General features: G+C 40.8%; 1 protein-coding gene across 4 annotated transcripts in view; it reads right to left on the reverse strand.

The window, feature by feature from the left end:
• Positions 1-779: 779 nt before the first annotated feature.
• The window catches only part of gabrb2b (gamma-aminobutyric acid type A receptor subunit beta2b), a 32,924-nt gene continuing 10,432 nt past the window's right edge, over positions 780-23,271 (reverse strand). Inside the window, exons 4-11 of one of the 4 annotated variants that reach the window (XM_083565523.1) lie at positions 21,748-21,968; positions 15,173-15,255; positions 10,996-11,133; positions 8,477-8,629; positions 7,088-7,332; positions 5,082-5,249; positions 2,264-4,199; positions 780-1,442 (exon numbers count right to left, since the gene is read on the reverse strand). In XM_083565523.1, the coding sequence (XP_083421649.1) occupies positions 3,852-4,199; positions 5,082-5,249; positions 7,088-7,332; positions 8,477-8,629; positions 10,996-11,133; positions 15,173-15,255; positions 21,748-21,968 (1,356 nt within the window). In that variant the 3' untranslated portion in view covers positions 780-1,442; positions 2,264-3,851. Of the gene's footprint in view, positions 1,443-2,213; positions 4,200-5,081; positions 5,250-7,087; positions 7,333-8,476; positions 8,630-10,995; positions 11,134-15,172; positions 15,256-21,747; positions 21,969-23,271 lie in introns of all 4 variants that reach the window. The other 3 variants (XM_083565524.1, XM_083565525.1, XM_083565526.1) reach the window with 3 other exon arrangements.

Below are 23,271 nucleotides of genomic sequence, written 5' to 3' on the forward strand. Positions count from 1 at the left end.
GAGCCGAGATAACGATAGAACTGAGAGCAGCCTCACACACACACACACACACACACACACACACACACACACACACACACACACACACACACACACACACAATACAGACAATAAAGTTGCATCTTTGCCAGCTCAGACATTTGAGAAGGTTCTACATCTCTACAACATTGAATCCACCACAGAGCTTCTTCCACTGAGAAATTCTCCAGCTGGGTTTAGGACCTGCAGTGCTGAGGACCACAAAGCTCTACTGACCCATGTGTAAGGTCTTCTAAACAGATTACCAGGTCGACACTACTCAACCTGCAGAACATCTGACATGCAGATCTTCATGAAACCGTTAAAAAAACTTAAGAATGAAATTTTCTGAAGGATGTAATCTGAAAAAACATCTGAGAGGCTGAAGAGCACCATTTATGAACATTTACCTATTCAGATATGTCAGATGTTTTTCTCCTCTCACTCTATACCATACATCTGCTGATGTGTCTGTATATTTATACATTTATAGTTCTTCAGTGATCTTCAAAATTTTTGATAAATGAATCTGTAACTCTTTCACTTTTTCTTGGATTCTGTTGCTGGTTTTCATTTACGTGTGTGTAGATGTGAGGATCTGAAACCTGCAGGAGGACATGTAGCCAAGACATGGAGGAGTAAGCTTCTACGACAAGAACCTCCTCTATTTTATTGCTAAATGATGTCACTCATGTCTCTCTGTTCCTTTTAGAACATCGGAGAACATTCAGTGGTTCAGTAAGAATCAGTCGAACACAGCAGCAGTTGGAGAATATTTAATTTTGTCAGGACGAGCAGATCATCAGGACGTTCTCTCTGTGCAGCAGGAGCGAGTTTATACAGTTTCTGTAGAGAATATTTACAGAATTTCTCTCCGTCGTTTCATTAAAGTATAAAACATTATAAATCCAGAGTTTATTTACAGCAGTGAGTTTTTTTATGTTTTATTTACATGGGTGACGTTTACAGGAAGCCCTGATCGCTCTCGCGCTGTCGCTAACGCTAAACTCAATGCTAACATCCATTCAGAAATAAAACACAAACAAATCAATTAATCAGTCAATAAACCAGAACAGAATTATACAAATCACATGTCTGTGTATCAGCAGCAGTGAAACGAGGGCAGGAAAAAAATCACTTTTCTTTCTCTCCTCCATTTACACCGTCCTCATTGTGCTTCAGAGAAACATTTTAAATCCTCCAGTAAAACAAAAGAAGTTTATTCAAGTTCTCTTCATTTTCCTGATTACGTTTTATTTCAGAAGTAAAGACTACTACAGTCCACTACAGTCCACTACAACCCACTACAGTCCACTACAACCCACTACAGTCAACTACAACCCACTACAGTCCACTACAACCCACTACAGTCAACTACAACCCACTACAGTCCACTACAGTCCACTACAACCCACTACAGTCAACTACAACCCACTACAACCCACTACAGTCCACTACAACCCACTACAGTCCACTACAACCCACTACAGTCAACTACAACCCACTACAGTCCACTACAGTCCACTACAACCCACTACAGTCCACTACAACCCACTACAGTCAACTACAACCCACTACAGTCCACTACAACCCACTACAGTCAACTACAACCCACTACAGTCCACTACAACCCACTACAGTCCACTACAACCCACTACAGTCCACTACAGTCCACTACAACCCACTACAGTCCACTACAACCCACTACAGTCAACTACAACCCACTACAGTCCACTACAACCCACTACAGTCCACTACAACCCACTACAGTCAACTACAACCCACTACAATCCACTACAGTCCACTACAACCCACTACAGTCAACTACAATCCACTACAGTCAACTACAACCCACTACAGTCCACTACAACCCACTACAGTCAACTTCAATCCACCACAGTCCACTACAGTCCACTACAACCCACTACTCTCAACTACAACCCACTACAGTTCACTACAACCCACTACAGTCCAGTACAATCCAGTACAGTCAACTACAAACCACTACAGTCAACTACTGTCTACTACAGTCTTATATATTCCACTACAGTCAACTTCAATCCACCACAGTCCACTACAGTCCACTACAACCCACTACTCTCAACTACAACCCACTACAGTTCACTACAACCCACTACAGTCCAGTACAATCCAGTACAGTCAACTACAAACCACTACAGTCAACTACTGTCTACTACAGTCTTATATATTCCACTACAGTCGGCTACACTCCACTACAACCCACTACAGTCAACTACAATCCACTACAACCCACTACAGTCCAGTCCTATACACTCCACTACAACCCACTACAGTGTGCTACAATCCACTACAGTCCACGAAACTTCATTAGAGATCATTACATTCCACTAGTTCTCTACACTCTGATACAGTCCACTACACTGCATTACAGTCCACTACACTGCATTACAGTCCACTAAACTGCATTACAGTCCACTACACTGCATTACAGTCCACTACACTGCATTACAGACCACCACACTCCATTACAGTCCACTACACTGCATTATAGTCCACTACACTGCATTACAGTTCACTACACTGCATTACAGTCCACTACACTCCATTACAGTCCACTACACTGCATTATAGTCCACTACACTGCATTACAGTCCACTACACTGCATTACAGTCCACTACACTCCATTACAGTCCACTACACTGCATTATAGTCCACTACACTGCATTACAGTCCACTACACTGCATTACAGTCCACTACACTCCATTACAGTCCACTACACTGCATTATAGTCCACTACACTGCATTACAGTCCACTACACTGCATTACAGTCCACTACACTCCATTACAGTCCACTACACTGCATTATAGTCCACTACACTGCATTACAGTCCACTACACTGCATTATAGTCCACTACACTCCATTATAGTCCAATACACTGCATTACAGTTCACTACTCTCCGTCAGACTGTACAGTCGATACCATTTATTGTTTACTTCTTTATAAAGATGCAGATCATTTTGTATATAAACACACACACACACACACACACACACACACACACACACACACACACACACACACACACATATGCATGTAATAGTAATAATGCTAACTTGATTTGATTATATAACAATCCTGTAGAACATTTGTTTACAAAGAAAAAGAGAAATTTCATTCGTTTGTTTCTGTTGCAGACCCTAAACTGCTGCCTGGTTTTAAAAATACAGAGAAAAAAGGTTTTATTACAAACAATGCGGTAAGTTCTCTCCACACGAGGACCCGTTTCTTTGAGACACAATAAACAAAATATATAAAAAAAGATGAATAAATGAAATGTTGTGATTCGTTGGCAGTTTCACTTTTACATATAATCATTATAAAGTCATAAAAAACAAACAAACAAAATGAATGTAAACACACTGTAAAATCGACAGTTACGTCTGAACATGTTTCTGTTGCCAGTCATAAAAAAAAAAAAAAAAAAAAAACGCTGAACCATTAATGTATTTATTTATCTATATACTGTGTATATATTAATGTAGTCAAAGATTCGGCTGTGTTCCAATATTCTAATCAACACTTCCGCTCGGGATTTTGTCTGATACGGGATAAAAAACGTAAAGTTGGCAGCTGTAACTCGCTAGTCAGGAACGCAGCTAATACCAGCGCATCCTTGAGCTTTAGGGTCTTGTTTTAGCGTCTCCACACACACTTTTCACACACCCCTGTACTGCGTGTGTGTTAAGAACAATACTGAATTACGTAAATAAACCACAAATTACTCATAAACACTAATTATAAAAAAATTTAATAAAATCCGAGGAAAATGAACAAGAACGTGTCGCTCAGTTGATATAGTAGAGCCAGTAGACGATGTTGAAAAAGGAGAAGACTGTGGGGAAGATCATCCTGGACCACTTGTCGATGGAGTTGACATCGGTCAGGTCTGGGATTGTGATCTTCAGCTGTGAGGCACGTCTCCTCAGACGGCTTTTCTTCTGAGCCACGTGACGTTCCAGCGCGTTCCGGCCGAAGCTTCCCCGCCCGAGCCCGGGCTTGCGGTACTGTAACGCCGAGCTATCGTACGCTAGCATGGTGCCGCGCGGGTCGCCGAGACCCAGAGTCAACTCCGACGCCGACATCTCGTTCTTCATCTCCAGAGGTGTGAGGAGGATGTTCTCATGAGGGTCCATCTGAAACAAGACGTGAGACATCAGTCCTGAAATATTCTCGGTGTCGGACAGAAGGTTTACGGTGAACGAAGCAGGACGCTGATGATGCTACTGGAAATGAGTGAATGAGCAGCAGGTCTGGATGAAGCTGTGAACTTTCATTCTATATCATTTTATCTTCAGACAAAAGTATTCTACTGAACACACACACACACACACACACACACACACACACACACACACACACACACACACAACTTAATCAAAAAAAGAAAACACCAGTATTTATTAATTGAATCCAACATTTTTTCCACTAATTTCTGAATCTTTATCAATAAATGTATCTAGAATCTAAATCTCGCTTCACTTTTCTTAAATAAAATAATAAATAATTACAACTAAAAACATTAAAACGAATAACTGTGTATTTTTACTGTCTAAACTTCATCACCATATTATTCATTATTCACTGATATCAATAAAGAGAAATCAATACCAAATAAATAAAGCAAAAATATATATGAACAATTTATTTAATTTATATTAATACATTTATGTTAAAAAATAAAATATGCCAAGATTTGACTTGAAATAAAGTTTTTGAATGTAACTGCTGTGTACCTGTAAAGTTCTATCTATCTATCTATCTATCTATCTATCTATCTATCTATCTATCTATCTATCTATCTATCTATCTATCTATCTATCTATCTATCTATCTATCTATCTATCTATCTATCTATCTCTATAATTGTGTGGCTAAAGCTTCTGCTTCTGAATGAAGAGCAGGTGAAGGGGAATGACAGCGATGATAGAAAAGAAAAAAGAGAAAGTAAATCGTGCTCTGAAACCACAACAGAAGAATCAGGAGCGATGGATTTGTCACGACTCGTCACATGATACCTTATTTTTTTGTTCGCCTAGTCCACCCAGTCCACCCAGTCCACCCAGTCCTATCGCTGCATCGTCCACAAAGATCGGCTCCCACAGCGTGTCATGAGCGTCAATATCCCTGGGTTTCATTCTGGCGTACAGAGCATCGTTTCTCTGAACTACATTTCCCATCAACCACTGCAAGCACACAGAACCACAGCGTCAGCCGCCTCGGACCCGACTCGACCCGAAAGCACCGGGCCAGGGGGTTTTATTTAAATGTTTAGGTCGTGGTCATGTGATTAGTGTCTGAGAAAAAGCAGGAAGTAAACGAGCATCAGAAGAAACGGAGAAAACGAAAAAAAATCTTTCCAGAGAAAAAAAAGACAAATTAATAATATTTTTTTATAAAAATTTGACATGAAAACATCTTTTTCTGATTGACACTTAATCAGGATGTTGTTTACTCAGAAATTTCAACATTATTTATTTCACCCTTAATGCATTAAATAACACACAAATGAATAGAATTTAAAATCTCAATCATTTTATCAGAATCAGTTTCGAATCCAAACCTTGATTACAGAGGCAGATTTTTATTTGAAGAGAAGAAGAGAAAAGTCCGAATCTGCAGGCAAAAATTAATCTTTCAGTGTTTGTATGATTAAAATTTTTTTGTGGAATTTTGTAAAAAAAATAAATCTTGATCAACAGAGGGATTTTTAAATTCTAGTATTTTATTTTAATTTAATTGATGAATTTATTTAATTATTTGACCTGGTTTCAAATTCTGACATTGAATTGTCGGGTTCTGATCGGTTCTGATGTTCTTTTATCTGACAAAATAACGATATTTAAATAAAACAAAAAGGGAAAGTCGTTCGGTGAGATGAAAAGCTGTTGTTATGAATCTAAAGCTGAAAAAGATCAGTCCATCCTGTGCTTTTCTTTTCCCTCTGAACTGTCGCTTATCAACACAGAAGTATAGATTTTCATGATTTTCATTTTTGCATTACATCTGGATCTGATCCAAACTAAATCATGATATTCTTCATACATTCAGGAGGCAGTGGAGCTTCTGTGAAGTGGTTCTGAGTTCCTGTCCCTCTTCTCTACACCGGGTTTGGGTTTGGGTCGTCTCTCTGTGTGTTTGTAATTCAGCAGCTGAAAGATACTCGAAAACTGGTCCGATCAGGTTTTTCTGTTCTGAGTTGTGGAAGAAGTGATCAGAGGCTTAGATTAAAGATTTAGAGCTCGTGCTCGGGGTGTGGAGAATCTCGATATCATACCGGTTATTTCTTTTATTTATTATTATATACTGAGTTCAGTGAAACATTTATAAACATTTAGAACATAAAAAACGACTGGACACATGATCAGAACACAGCGGGTCAGAAAAACTACACACATCATATAAGTAATAAACACTGTGTGTGTGTGTGTGTGTGTGTGTGTGTGTGTGTGTGTCAATAAAAAATTGTAAAAATTAAAAACAACACATCACAATTTTTTACTGTTTTTGGTCACATTGTTGGATGTCAGTGAAACACATGAGTTCCTGTCCTCACTTACACTCTTCATCCAAAAGTAAATGCCCCCCTGACCATCATGCCCATATAAGGATCTTCAACTAAACCTTACCCCTAGGTTTCCCCACACAGGTGTGCAGAACATCTTTGCAGGATTCCAAACACTGCTCCTGAATACGAGGTGGTGTGTAAAAGTTTGCGGACGGCGAGTTAGAACGCAGAGCAAACATGAATCGGCCACAGAGATGTTTTACATCCGGCGATTCTGCAACGAGTCTCGCGTTACCATGTCCTAAAGCTAGTGAAGAGCCTTCCCAGAAGAGTGGAGAAGATTATTGGGACATTAATAATGAGGGAAAAATCTGGAATGAGATCTTCAATGAGGATGATGGTCAGGGAGTGCACATACTTTTGGAGATACTGTACATCATCTGCTTTATAATCACTGGAGATTTCAGATGAGACTGAAACTCCTCCCCTGAGTGGAACAGACGTCTAAAAGCGTACCTTGTTAGGATCCATCCTCAGCTTCTCGTTGTTGGCTTTGGACGCTTTCTCCGCCGCTTTCTTCTGCCGCTGAGGTCCCTGACCGAAGAAGATGTAGTTAACGAGCGCGTACTCGAGCAGGGCGAGGAAGACGAAGACGAAGCAGCCCATCAGGTACACGTCTATCGCTTTAACGTAGGGAATTTTCGGAAGCGTCTCTCGCAGGTGTGTGTTGATGGTCGTCATGGTGAGGACCGTCGTAATCCCTGGACAGTTAATAAAGTTTTTTTTCCCATGATTCAATATTTGTACAATTTTATAGCATGTTCGCTAGTCTGTTTTTAGCCTGTTTGCAATAACGGTAGTCTGGTTTAGCTTTTAAACACTAACGCTAGTCTGTTTGAGCATTTAAACACTAACGCTAGTCTGTTTTTGTCAATTAGCACTAACGCTAGTCTGTTTTAGCCTTTAAACGCTAACACTAGTCTGTTTTAGCCTTGAAACACTAACGCTAGTCCGTTTTAGCATTTAAATGCTAACGCTAGTCTGTTTTTGACATAAACGAGTCACACATGTCCACTCTTTCACAGACAGACGACTCTTCAGAACAGTAATAATGATGAAGTCTCTTGCCAGCTCAGAACGTTCTCCTTACTGCCTCTGTTATAACAAACTCCTGGGAGACGCAGAGAAACTTACACACTACAAAGTTCTAGACAAACGATGTCCTGATGCTCGCGGCTCGTCGTTCGCGATGTCACTCTGATGGATCGTGTGCTGTTTGTTGCCAGGACGGAGACGTTAATGAGACTTTGTGAGTTATAGAGTCATGAAACGCTGAAGAAGATGATTCACTTCTTTCGCTGTTTACAACCATGACATCATTAAACGCTCCAAAAAATATTTTTTTTTTTGTTACCTGTTAGCCTGGAGGCATAAAATCTGATCTAAATTAGCATTCATGCTATCACTCTCCTTCACTTGGAGATAAACTGCACTGCTAATGCAGATTTTATTTTATACTTTACTTTTTTTCTTAAATTCTTTGTGGGTTTTTTTGTTTGTTTCCATGAAAACTAACCGAATCCAGGTCAGGCTCCAATCAGAGAGAGCACACTCTGTTTATCTCCAGTGTGTGTGTGTGTGTGTGTGTGTGTGTGTGTGTGTGTGTGTGTGTGTGTGTGTTTACATAATCCCGCATAACAGGGAAAAAAAAAACGTCTGTCAGCGAAGAAAAAAAGAACCAAATCCATACCGAGAAATCCGAGAGCTCAGTTAAATACGTGAGTGAAGACACGTGTCCTCCAAAATCATTTTGATCTAAAAAGCCAAATCTCAGACTCGCATTGCAGCAAAAAGGCTAACATACAGACTAGCATTATAGTAAAGAGTTAGCATTGAAGTTGGTACCTAAAGCGACTCGAGCAGCAGAGGCATCGTAGTTGATCCAGAAGGAGACCCAGGATAGGATGGTGATCAGGATGGAAGGCATGTAGGTCTGCAGGATGAAGTAGCCGATGTTTCTCTTCAGCTTGAAGCTGAGGGACAGGCGAGGGTAAGCTCCTGGAGGAACACAGCAAAGAGAATCACCATAACATGGATCATTTCAAGTCAAGTCACGTCAACCATTAACCATTAAATAAAATGATACACTTCAACATGTGTTGATTATTGATCTATAACAGATGTTCTGACAGTAGTGCAGGTGTGTGTTAATGAGTGAGTATCACAAAGTTTGGAGATTCGCTCTGTTTACAAGACAGTACTGTTGTCTGTCGTCTATGTATTTTAATACTTCAATAATCTCAGTTTTATTTTGATATTTTCTTGAACTGAAAATGAGAATCATGGCGAATGATCTCAGAATTGTGAGGGATATTCCAACATTTTGAGATTATTAACATAATGAGATTTATTTTAGGTAGAAGATATCCTGGCCTGTAATGATGTTTGGATGTTCAGACTGAACTTTTTCCCTCTATTCTCTCTCTGGGGACTCATTAAGGTAATTTAGCTCGAATGCTAAATGCAGCAAAAACAAAACAAAAAACCTTTTAACGACATTTGAAAGTCATTTGCACTGGACCCAAGTGACCTCCAGATGTAAGGAGAACTCCAGGAGAACCTGGCAAGGAGAAGGAACAAATCCTGTGAGGATCCTGAAGCAGGAGACTGATGAGGTGTCATTACAGAACCTTCCTCTGATTCAGGATCAAGGTTCGAGAAAAAAGATAATTTAAAGCGTGTTCTGTGGGGACGTGTCTGCAGAAACCTTCTGTAGAACATTAAACAGAGGTGAGGAGAAGGAACGAGCAACATCAGGTTCGAGTTTAATTACAGTTAATGTTCTCACTACAGAGTTGATTCCTTTCCTGTAATCGCACATCCTCAAGTGTTTTATTTCTCACACTATAGATGTGGAAACTCCTTTATTCTAAAGTTGTCTGGTACACCTTTATTTCTGACACTAGAGACTCCTTCTACTAATCTTCACATAAACGTGTTCATTTTTGGAATCCACTGTGTTTGAGCTGCTGCTCCGGGAAAGATCACTAAAATAAAGGTGCTGAAATATAAGGAAACTAATCAACACCTTCAGGCAAATCCAAATCCAGAACCTCAGCAGCAAAAGTTATATCAAGTAGAAATCATGTAAAAATCTTCTTCTTCAGAGGTTGTTTTTTTTTTCATTAACACAGAAGAATCCGAACTACAGTATGAAAGAACACCATTGGAATTCTATAGAAAACACAAAAGTGTTAAAGAACCTCAAATAGGTTTTATATTCTTAATTCTTCAAAGTAACCACCTTCTGCTTTGATGAGAGCTTTGCACACTCTTGGCATTTTCCCAGTCGCCTTATGAACCTGGATTGGGTTTCCAACAACCTGGAGGAGTTCCCAGAGGTGTTAAGTGCTTGTTGGCTGCTTTTCCTTCACTCTCCGGTCCAACTCATCCGAAACCATTTCACCTAGATTAGATGGGATGATTGTGGAGGCCAGGTCATCTGCTGCAGCTCTCCATCACTCTCCTTCTTGAACAAATATCTCTTACAGAAACTAGAGGTTTGTTTGGGGTCGTTGTTCTGTTAAAAATAAATGATGCTCTCACTAAGCGTACACCAGATTGGATAACATATTACTGCAGAATGCTGTGCTAGACATGCTGCTTAAATGTCCTTAATTTGACCTAAATCATCCCACACTATCACACCTCCTCCTCCATGCTTCACAGTGGAAACCAAACACATTCAGGAACCATCCTTCACCCTCTGTACGTAAAGAAACGGTAACTTGTCTTCTGCAGCAGAGGTAGCTTTAGGTCTTTCTTTCCTGGGACAGTCCTTATGAGAGTTTTTTTCCTCATAGCATTTGATGATTTTGGAGACTGCACTTAGAGATACATAAAGATAAAGTTCTCCAGTTGTTTGGGATTGACTGAGCTTCATTTCTTAAAATAATGATGGATCTTTTCTCTTTCCTTAACTGGGTGTTTCTTGCCACAATATGGATTTGTACAGTAGTTGTAGCAGCACCAATGGGGATATTAACTCTGTACTCATACTTTCCTCTGCACAAGACAACTGATGCTCTAAAGCAGATTAAGAAGGTACGAAATGTCACAAATGAACTCATGATAAAACACACCTGTGACCTGAAACCCATTCCAGGTGACGACTTCGTGATTCTGATGAGAGAAGTCCATGAGTTTGCAGAGCTGGTGATTTTTAACACGTTTTTGTTTATAAGTTTGGATTTTTTCAGTATTAAAATTCAACGTTGAAATGAATGAAAATAAAGAAAAAACACTGAAGTGTCCAAACTTACTAGTACTGGCCTGATACTGGAGCTATTCCATTGTCTATCTGCTTTTCTTCACATCAACCTAAATAATTTGTTCAGATTTGTTTGTGAATCTCTCGTCTTCACCTGTAGAGAACACCACCTTCTTGGCTATGAGGTTGTAGTCGACGATAGAGAACTGGGGCAGCTCGATTCTCTCCACTCCAGACACCGCAATGTTATCACCTCGCCAGTAAAACTCAATGTCGTCCGTCGTGTAGCCATCTGCGGACAGAAAAAGGATAGATCATCCCAGAGTTGTTCACACCACGAGGTCTTTCGGAAAAATGGAGGTTTTACTCTCGCTCATCATGCAGATCAGGAACTTTGTTCAGATTCTTATTAAAAAAAGGAGAAGCTGTAATTAATTCTGTAACGTTCTGTAACGAGGCCGAGGAGGAGTGTGGGGTATAACGAGGTGTCGCTGGGGTTCATTAGGGAGAAGAGCTGAAAACTACCTTTTCACAGCCAGGAATGCGGAACATCTGATCAGAGAACATCCTACATGTACCAAGTGTAGGGTTTCAGACCATGTGGTCGTGACGATCTGTGAGAACGTTTCTATTTCGTAATTGTGTTTTTAAACTGGTGATTAAAACTTTTGATAGTGAAAATATTTAAAACCTGTAGATACAGCATTAACAGAAGTTTAAAGCTCCACCCATTTTCCCTTAAAAGAAGCCTTATAAAATATACATCGTTTAAAAAGAAGAGTAGTGACTGTTAGATGGAGAATCATTTCCTGGGAGTCAAAGGGAAGGAGTCAACTGATAGAGTCAGTTTGATTTAACCTGCTGTATGGAGTTGGTTAGTGTCAATAGATTTGATTCAGTTGATTAAAGTCCCTTGATGAGACTCAGTTAATTAGAGTCAGATATTTGAGTTTGTCCACTAGAGTCAGCAGATTACATTATGTTTATTTCAGCAGATACAGAAATGAGAAAAAAACACAAGATTCAGCACATCATAATCCACTCTAAGACAGAGAAGGCATTAAATAAGGAAGTAGGAGGATAGATAGATAGATAGATAGATAGATAGATAGAGAGAGAGAGAGAGAGAGAGAGAGAGAGAGAGAGAGAGAGAGGAAAGAAAGAAAGTGAGAGAAAGAAATAGAAAGAGAGCGACACAATGCTTCCCCCTTAAATCCTTCACTGACACAGGATTAAGAAAGGGCAGATGTGCTTGTGGAGAAATGCAGCTGGAACACGGGGAAAAGCTGAAATCCTTCCAGTTTTTTTTGCCAAGGACGAGGCAGTGAGAGAAGACTGAGCATTAATCCTGACCTGACCTCTTTTCTTCCTTTCTCTTACTCACTGCTCCTGACTGTGTGTTAGCCTCCATGTTATAAAGCTAGTCTGTGTGTTAACGTCCATGTTATAAAGCTAGTCTGTGTGTTAGCGTCTTCTTTATAATGCGAGCTTCTGGTTATGTTTAAGAGGAAACGATTGCTCAGCTAAGAATATTTTAAGACCACACACTTCCTTTAACTCTGCTCCAGTTTAATTTCTTTAAAAATAAGTAACAAAATGTAAAAAAAAAAAAAAAAAAAGCTGAAGAGTTTTGCTGAAAAAGAGCGATTTTGACAGAGATGGAGGTGCGTCTCCTGCACCGAGACCGAGACAGAGACAGAGACGTAAATACATTTTTGATACACAGAGGTCAAAGCTACTTTAATCCTACTCCTGTTGGGAGAACAAGGCACACATGGAGATCAGGAACTTCTAACGCAGAGGGAAACTCAGCATAAACACGCATCCTCACAGCAGCGAGGGTGTAAACAGGGTGTAAAATTGGATCCAACAGCTGCCTGGTTCCTCCGGTTCTGTTTCAACAGCGCAGAAAATGTATCTAATATACGCACGCTGGAACCCGGAGCCCAGAGCCCAGATTAACGTTGTCTGGTGGAACAAATACCGTGGAAAATACATTTCTTTCTTATTTCTCACCAGCTGCAGAAACAAGCACTCCACCGCTCGCTCTTGTTTAGTCTGCAGATTTCACCTGCTTTCTAAATGCCTTCGCTTCCTAAAGCCACACTGCTACTTTTATTCTTCTTTCTCTGAATATTTTTGCAAATGATCTGGCAGCAGGAGGAGAAAGTTGGAGAGCGAGGGTGCACCAAGGTCGGCGAGTGAGCCACATTCATTTGAGTGTGCTCTCTAAAAGGCGTTTGAGCGCTCGCACAAAGCAGGGTCAATTTAACATCGTTTTCTAAAAGAGCAAAAAGAAATGTTCTGCAGGAGCAGATGGAACCGTGTTCCTGCATTAAAATCCTCTGCTCGTTTCATATCCATCGTGTTCCTGTGATAATGCGTCTGACGCTACGAAGTCGACCGTCCGCGCCTGAAAAGTCAAAATCATTTTAATAAAAGAGCAAGACGATAATTTGTTTTGTAATAAACGAACCTTGGGCTGGTTATTAGGACCGACTGCTCTGTTTATTCGATCACGTCCTCGTGGTTAAAGAAAGAAATCGATTTTGTCAGACAAAGTAAACAATCGCAGTCTCGCGGTCTCAAGGTCACGCCGAAATTACGCCTGAGTCTGAGTCCAATTACGTACAAACCAGAAAAGGCATTTAATTAGCATCCCGTTTCAGTGTATGGCGCCCTCCTGAGCCTGTGCCATTAATGTTCCTCACTGGAATTTGATGAAATGGATTTTCAAGATTAAATTCTGCAGGCAACGATGCACTTTTTAATCAAAACATAATATAACGCTAATCGAGCAGGAAGTGACAGTGAACAGGCCGTGCCTGGTGACAGCTAACCCGAGTTACCATGGTAACAGATCCCAACGTGTTCCCCTTCATAACACGACGTTTATTCTCCCACATCACTTTTGTCATCCACATCAGTACCGTGTTTACTGACAGTTTTAGGAACATGGCTGTTGAGATGGAGGTGTTTGAGGAGATGCGGCTCTGTGCTCTCATGCTTTATTTATATTACTTTAAAAATAAAAGCAATGGTGCATGTCTACATCAGTTCTCAGAACCGTATCTGTCTGGGTCAATACACATGTGAAGGGTTCGGGTTAAGGATTAAGGATTAGGGTTTACGGGTTAAAGGTTGGGTTTAAGGGTTTAGGGGTTACGGTTTTGGGGGTTAGGGTTTAAGGGTATGGGTGAGGGGTTTAGGGTTTAAAGGTCAGGGTTTGAGGGTTAGGGATTAGGGGGTTAAGGGTTTAGTTTTTTGGGGTTACATTAGGTTCTGGTTTGGGTAAAGGGGTTCAGGTTCTGTGTTGGTGTTATGGTTTAGATTAGAGTCAGGATTAGCGCCACAATGCTACACACTAGGCTGATAATTCAGCTCCAGTCATTAGTAGATGTGATGAAACACACGTGAATTTAAATGATGTAAGTGGTTTATTATTGAGATTTCCAGCTGCCCTTATAAAGCTGCATTCTCCCTCTTACTTTTAGAGCTCTGTCTCACACACACACACACACACACACACACACACACACACACACACACACACACACTGCACAGGTCAGCAGTGCAGGAGAAGCTGTTAGACTTATTCCAGCTGTTAAACCAGAGTCCATGCTCAGCACAGCTCCAGCAGAACGTCCCACCTGGGTTCCACCACACCTCGACGCTCCGGCTGTTAAATATTGACTTGTTTGTGGAGTGGTAGATGTTTGTGGTGCAGCCATTCAGGCTTGTCTGGTTTACTCTGATGTGCAATGTGAGTTATTTTAAAGACCTGCAGGACAGCGATATCTAAAACCGAGTTCCACTGCGTTCCTGAGCCCACACAATTGAGGGATAAATGCACACCATTCACCTGAACTCTTACATTTCTGTAAAGCTGATTTTAGACAATGTCTGTTGTGAAAACTTGACTTCATTAAAAAAATACATATATCAGACTTTGGATCAGAAGGTCATGATTTCGAATCCCAGCCACACCATGCTGCCACTCCTGGGCCCCTCAGCAAGGCCCTTAACCCCATAGTTGCTCGGTTTTGTGAGATAGAATGTAAGTTACTCTGGAGTTCCTCTGAAATGTAAATACCAGCAAACTAAAAACCTGTCGGAATATAATCCATTTATTGTTACCATGACAACCACCATCTTACCAATTGTGAACATTTTCTTATTTGGGTAGCTAGCTAGCATAGCACTGTGATCCTGCAGCTGTTTCCAAGCAGAGCATAATGCTAACACTGCTACTACTAGTACTACTAATTTGCATATTGTTTACAAAGCCCCGCCCACAGAGACAGTGAGAGAGATGGAGAATGATCACTCACAACTCTCGATTTCCAGAGTACAGTTTTGCTCATCCAGTGGATATCGTCTTAAATCCATCATGCAGGCTGCAGTCGTGGTGATCCTACACACACACACACACACACACACACACACACACACACACACACACACACACACACACACACACACACACAAAAAAAAAATTATTCCATATTTTGTATAAAGCTAAATGAGGTAACATTAAATTGATCATTTTGAAAAAGGATTCTTGGATTCTTCTCAGGACTGCAGTAAAGCAAAAGGTGTCTGTTTGGGTGGAATAATGAGATGAATGATTATCAGTAAACCACAGAATTTATCACCACATCTTCATTTCATATCATTTTCCTGGCGTGTGTTTAAACCTTCATGCAAGTCTGTTCAGGACACAAAGCCGATCTGTTCCACATCTCAAAGTTCCTGCAGTCAGGATTGAGAGACGAGTGAAAAGTCCTTGTCCTACTTTTACTTCGCTCTTGGAATCTTTTTTTTCTGACACACCGGCTGTGGAAGACGTGGTGCGAGGACGAGCAGAAAGGAGGACACACTTGAAAAGAGCATGAAGATAAATAACAAACTGCATGCACCCACAATGCACTGCAGCACCAGCTGGACTCGGATGAGGCTGCTGAGGGCCATGTGGACGTCCCTCAGGTGACATCTGCAGACCACAGGACAGCTCGAGGCAGAAGAGCAGACGAGATCAGCACCAGGTCAGGGAATAGAAGGTGCTCATGTGGACTGTCTGTAATTCTGTATTAAACTTTAATAATGAACTGTAAGATAAAGTGTGTATGTGATGCAGAAAGGAGCAGAAACAGAATTATATTAAATAAAATATAAAAAATTAATCAGAAAAAAAATAAATATATATCAATCAGGCGGAAGTGAGACATGAGTGAGATGGCAGTGAGACAGCAGTAAAACAGCAGTGAGGCTGCCGTGAGACAGCAGTGGGATTCAGCGAGAATGAGGTGAAAGAGCAGTGAGTCTTAGCCATAAGACAGTAATGAGACAACAGTGAGAGAACAGTGAGATGGTACAGAGACAGCAGTTGGATGTGAGCGGAACAAAACAGCAGTAATATGGCAGTAAATCAGGAAGTGAGACAGCAGTGCTCTTATAGAGGAGGTAGTGAGAAAGCTGTAAGACAACAGTGAGATGAAAGTGAGATGACAGTAAGAAAGCAGTGAGACGGTGTCCAGACAAAACTGAGACTGTTGCAGTGCAACAGAAAGAGATGGCATGAAGAAGAACAATTTGATCCTTAATCAACAGGCTTTATAATAGCTCAGTGTGTGTGTGTGTGTGTGTGTGTGTGTGTGTGTGTGTGTGTAGTAAATGATGACATTAGGGCCCTAGAGAGTGCACATGATGTTCCCTAAATGCTTGCGTGTGAGACTGCAGAGAGATTTAACAATAAAAATGTCATAATCTTTAATTAACAATCAGATTTAAAATAAAAGTGTGTGAGGTTTTAAACGAGACAAAAGTTGATGCTGAGCTTCTATTAAAGAGGTCCAGGTCCAAATATCTCACGCTGATTACTGCTGTGTGTGTGTGTGTGTGTGTGTGTGTGTGTGTGTGTGTGTGTGTGTGTGTGTGTTTAATGCGACACTGCTCGAGACTTCACGATGATGTAACACTAACAGCACCAGAGTCAGCGGCTCGTGTATCACTAAAATGATGTTTATGACGGGTTAAACTCATTAATGATCGTTACGGCTCGCTGATGGTGCCATCCGTCTCGTTTATTTTCCCCTTTCAGCCCGGGTGAAGTTGTTATAATATTAAGACGTCTCGGTGGCTAATCAGACTGTCAGAACAAACCCTGACTCTACTCACATGTCTGAACGGAATCAATATATTTTTTTATCATCTGCTGGACAAGAAATAATGCAGAAATTCGAACGTTTCTGTGGGATGAACAAATAGAGAAATGATATCAAGGGAAGTGTTTGTGCTCATGTATCATTTATAACTAACACTATTATTATTTCACTTCAGAATCTGTTTGGGCAAAATATCAGATTATACACGAGCGTCGTCCATCATTACTGAACCAGCGCTCAGAAACACGAGCCAAACTGGTTCTGATACCTGAGTGTGATAGTAACCTAAGTGTTAATGCTTATCTGAGTCTGATCTATTTGAGTCTAATGTCTATCTCAGTCTGATCCCTGCATTAGTCTTATGTCGAGCTGAGTCTGATACCTGTGTGTAATATCTGCCTTAGTTTAATAATTACTTGAGTCTAATATTTGAGTCTGATACCATCCTGGTTATAACCCATGCCTTAGTCTAATGTCTATATGAGTCTAATCCCTTCCTGAGTCTGATACCTATCTGAGAATAAAATCTCTCTGTGATTAAATCTAATCCTGTAAGTCTGATTTCTTCCAAACTCTAGTCCTGCATTGTTACTGTGATATGAATTGCTTCCATTATGTCCAACTGTATGTCCAAATGAGTGAAACATGTCTCCTGCCTCGGGAAATCTGATCCACCGGATTTGCCAAATAAGAACTGGAGTTAGAATCTTTTTGTTTCTGGGCCTCAGCAGTGATTAGTGCCTCGTCACACTGACTCGACTGACTCGCTGTAAATCTGATGTAAGAGGGTGAAAGCCGAAGCAGAACCCTGAGTTTAACACTTCACCAGGACACGCAAGGCGAATCTCGTACATTGTTCTAATTCCATTATCACTCGTGTTTCTCCCTCGACTCCGTCCCTGATTGATCTGATCTTCTGTCTGATGGAGTCTTTCAGCTTCTCCCTGCTTCTGCTCTCACACTAATTAGACTGTACATAAAGTTCATATCTCAGGCTAATTACGAGGTGTTTTCATGCATATTTATTTAATCAAGCACATGCTCATCTTAAACAGCTGAGTCAAGGAAGTCAAGGATGTTTTACAAACTCGTCCTCTGGGTTTCTGTTGTTATTGGTGCTGAGGATGGAGGCAGACAGGAAAAACTGTGGGGCAAAAACTGTGGGGCAATGAGGTGAAATCTAACAGATAATAAAAAGATTTTAATGTTTGGATGTGTAAAGCATGTCTGCACGTCTGTCTGTCTGTCTGTCTGTCTGTCTGTCTGTCTGTCTGTCTGTCTGTCTGTCTGTCTGTCTGTCTGTCTGTCTGTAGTGAGTATTCTCTTTGTGCTCCATGAGATTTGGGTACTGCACTGTAGGACATTAGACAGAGGTCAAGGAGTCAAAGTAACATTCAGTGTTTCAACGGAGCATCGAGATGGTTTATATTTTTAACTCTGCTTATTTATGAAGAATAATCTGCATTAATGAGTCGTCACTAATCACAAATCAATCCTAATGAGTTAGATCACTAACGAGTCAGCACTAATAAACTGAGACTTACTAGTAATGAAATAATAACAAATCAGATGACACTAAAGAGTCAGCACCTATGGGTCAGCAGTAACGAGTCAGCAGTAACGAGTCAGCAGTAACGAGTCATCACTAACGAGTCAGCAGTAACGAGTCAGCAGTAGCGGGTCAGCAGTACCGAGTCAGCAGTAACGAGTCAGCAGTACCGAGTCAGCAGTAACGAGTCAGCAGTACCGAGTCAGCAGTACCGAGTCAGCAGTAACAAGTCATCACTAACGAGTCGGCAGTAATGAGTCAGCAGTAACGAGTCAGCAGTAACGAGTCATCACTAACGAGTCATCACTAACGAGTCAGCAGTAACGAGTCAGCAGTAGCGGGTCAGCAGTACCGAGTCAGCAGTAGCGGGTCAGCAGCACCGAGTCAGCAGTACCGAGTCAGCAGTAACGAGTCAGCAGTACCGAGTCAGCAGTAACGAGTCAGCAGTAACGAGTCAGCAGTACCGAATCAGCAGTAACAAGTCGGCAGTAACGAGTCATCACTAACAAGTCAGCAGTAACGAGTCAGCAGTAACGAGTCATCACTAACAAGTCAGCAGTAACGAGTCATCACTAACAAGTCAGCACTAATGAGTCAGCAGTAATGAGTCTGCAGTAACGAGTCAAAACTAGTCAACAGTAACAAGTCAGCACTAACAAGTCAGCAGTAACGAGTCAACAGTATTGAGTCAGGACTAACGAGTCAGCAGTAACAAGTCAGCACTAGAGAGTCAGCAGTAACGAGTCATCACTAACAAGTCAGCAGTAACGAGTCATCACTAACAAGTCAGCAGTAATGAGTCAACAATGAGTCAGCGGTAATGAGTCTGCAGTTACGAGTCAAAACTAGTCAACAGTAACAAGTCAGCACTTAGATAGCAGTAACGAGTCAACACTAATGAGTCAGCACTTAAGAGTCAGCAGTAACTAAACAGCAGGAGTAAGACGGGTCAGCAGTAACGAGTCAACAGTAATGAGTCAGCAGTAACGAGTCAGCACTAACAAGACAGCAGTAACGAGTCAGCACTAACAAGACAGCAGTGACGATTCAGCACTTTAGAGTCAGTAGTAACGAATCAGCAGTAGCGAGTTAGCAGGAAAGGGCAGCAGTAACAAGTCAGCACTAATGAGTCAGCACTAATGAGTCAGCAATAATGAGGCAAAACTAATAAGTCAGGAGTAATGAGGCAAAACTTACGAAAGAAGCAAATAACAAGACAGTAGTAACGAATTAGCAATAACGAGTCCCGAGTATTGAGTCAGGACTAACAAGTCATCAGTAACAAGACAGCATTAATGAGTCAGCACTTACAAGTCAGCACTTACAAGTCAGAAGTAATGAGTCTGCAGTAACGAGTCAAAACTAGTCAACAGTAACGAGGCAGCACTAACAAGTCAACAGTAACAAGTCAGCAGTAACAATTTAGAAGTAACAAGTAAGCAGTAACGAGTCAGCAGTAACGAGACAGCAGTAATGAGTCAGGACTAACGAGTCAGCAGTAATGAGAAGTTTTTTTTTCAGGTGAAATGTTCTTCAGCGTTGTCTTTAGTCTGAAACTGATGTGACATTAGATGTTCACATGCTGCTGCTGCATTCTGTTAAATTGCATCCGTTTTTCTTCATTTTATTAAATGCAGTTTATTTGATACTTTTGTCTGATTTCTGGATTCTGACCTGATTTACGAGCTCAGTGTGGTGTTGAGTTAAAGCCAGCGTGCAGAGAGACGAGACGAGACGAGACGAGACGAGGGTCGAGCGCCGGACCTGAGAGTCACTGAGACTCTACAAACACATTCGCTCGGTGTACACACGTGTTTATTTCCTGCTCTGGAGTGCAGGCAGGAGTCGGGCGGCTGAGCGAGGAGTGAGAGGTGAGTATCGAGGACGGGTTTTACACAGTGGCCTTGTGGGATATTGTTCACATTAATCATGCTGAATATGATTCAAACGTTTCTCCACCGAGAGTCGAAACCCTGAGCCTCTGAGCTACACATGACCTTTAATATAAACTCAGCTGGAGAATGTGTGCTTTCCCCCAATCTCTTCTTCACATCAACACTTTCACAGTGAAGCAGCGATGGGTGAAGGCCAAGCACCTCCATCACATCATTTCAGAGCATCATCACCTGCTGAAATCTGATCAGCTGCTCAACAGCCTTTTTTTTAAACCCAAATGTATTCATCTACGTGGAAAAAGAGGAAACGTAAGTTGTAACGCTGTAACCGCGAGGTCGTGACTACGTGTTGCTCCCTGACAGAAGATTGGAGCGAGTTGTGAGCTTTCGCTCCTCTACAGGTTTCTGAAGCTCCTGCTGATTGTTGTGAGAAGAAGCCCACAGGAGGGACCAGGTTTCAGTTTATTTATCTTTCTTTCACTTTACACCAGAGTACACAATAATATAGTCTGATATGTGTGTGTGTGTGTGTGTGTGTGTGTGTGTGTGTGTGTGTGTGTGTTTACACTCATTTACACGATGCTATTTAACATTAACACTAATGATGGTGTTAATGATGAAGTAATTGATGTCAATTTTATATAAATCTTTACAAACGAATAAAAACGGATAATAAAATAATTAGCATTTACACACACACACACACACACACACACACACACACACACACACACACACACACACACACAGAGATGATGATTTATGTGTGTGATTATGAGTTTTACCTGCTGACAGTTCCACACTGAGATGATTTATAGACTCACATTAAAGCAGGAAAGGCAGGTGAGCATCGGGGATTTTTATTTCATCACGCATCATATCACATCATCCATCGCTTCCGTTTCAGAACCATGTCGTGTTTCACAGACACACGCTGAAACCTCAACACCAGCGTTTATACTGCAGTCTTGACTCCATTCCAGCACTGAGAATCTCCATCTCAATTCCAATATCTGATGCTGAGCTAATGATAAGCTAATGCTAGGCTAATAATAAGCTAATGCTAGGCTAATAATAAGCTAATGCTAGGCTAATAATAAGCTAATGATCGGCCAGCAATGAAAATGTCAGGAAACTTTAACATGTGAAAACCACTAGTGAGCACATTACAGTCCACTTTACTCGCACTGCAACTTATATTCTATTTAAACTCTAAAATGTTCATTCTGTCTGTAATGACATGTTTATTAACACTATATTCACACTTATATAAAGGTGTAAAACAGCAGCAGTCGTACCTCAGGCTGTAGAGCACCGTGCCGTCCGGGTGCAGGCGGATCATCCTGTTTTTTACCGTCACACCATGAACAAAGGACTTCTTGTCGTTTAGGAAGTATGTGTCCGGGACCCAGAGCTGATCAGCTACACGATTATCCAGAGTGAGTTTCAGAGGAATCTCTGAGTACGAGAGACGTTTATCTCTCCAGGCCTGCTGGAAGTACATGGTCAGGGTGTAGTCCTGCAGAGGAGACACATAGAGATGTAAATAGGAGAGACAATTAGATGGGTGAAGAGGAGACACAGTGGGACGGGTGAAGAGGAGACACAGTGAGACGAGTGGAGAGGAGACACAGAGAGACTGGTGGAGAGGAGACACAGTGAGAGGGTGGAGAGGAGACACAGTGAGAGAAATTAGTGAAAGAGAAAAGTATTCTACTAAACCCTGATGCTGCTCTGTAGCTCACACTGTGTCTCTGCTGATGTCCATCGTATTAAATTGGATTTGTGTAAAAACAGTGAGACGTTCAGAATAAAATACTTCATCATAATAAAGTGATTTATTACAGCATTATTTTTTTCTCCCACTCTACAGCTGCTATTTCAGTCTGTAGGGTGAAATGTCTCTCAGGTTAAATTGTACATGTGACCTGTGTGTGTGCGTGTGTGTGTGTGTGTGTGTGTGTGTGTGTGTGTGTGTGTGTGTGTTGCAGAAATATCTGCAGACCCTCTGTCCCATGACTGCACGGTGGAGGTGGCTGTCACATGTTCCACAGTAATGAGCATCATGGAGCTGAGCAAGCTCGAGGCGAAGGGGAGAAAAAACACACAGTGAAGCTGCACAGGGTTTTTACCACATTTACTCCCTTCTCCATATTCATGATATTTCTCCTGCGCTGATGCCTTCATGAAGTTTCAGCTGAGAAAACGAGAGGAATAAAACTACAAGCCCCCGAGTCTGCAGAGCCACAAAAAAAACAGACGTCCACAAATGTTCCAAAACGTCCATAATGTCCCTCAAATACAGAACATTCCACTTACACACTTCTCACAAATACACCTTTTTATTTATATAATGGTGATGTATTAAGGTTGTAATAGTACACAGAGCTTTTCGGTACAGGGTTGTTGTTTTGGTACACACACACACACACACACACACACACACACACACACACACACACACATATATATATATATATATATATATATACACACATCTGGCCAATTAATACAAATAAATAAAGAAAATAGAAAAATCAAAATTAATATTAGGAAATAACTTTTTACCAAAAGATTTTTACTAATAAATCAATAAATATATGAAATAATAAATCGATTAATTAATTCTATTGATAAAACACTAAACATCTAAATCATTTTCTCTATTTGAAAAAAAGAAATCTAATAAAAGACAATGAATGAAAAATGATGATCTTTTAATAGATTTAAGTTTTATTATATTTAATTAAAAATCTCAGACATGTGCATAATTAGAATTACTTTTACATGCAATTATTACATTTAACAGTAAAAAAAAAAAA

The sequence above is a fragment of the Silurus aristotelis genome (assembly GCF_946808225.1).
Source record: "Silurus aristotelis genome assembly, chromosome: 16".
In the NCBI taxonomy this organism is placed as follows: domain Eukaryota; kingdom Metazoa; phylum Chordata; class Actinopteri; order Siluriformes; family Siluridae; genus Silurus; species Silurus aristotelis.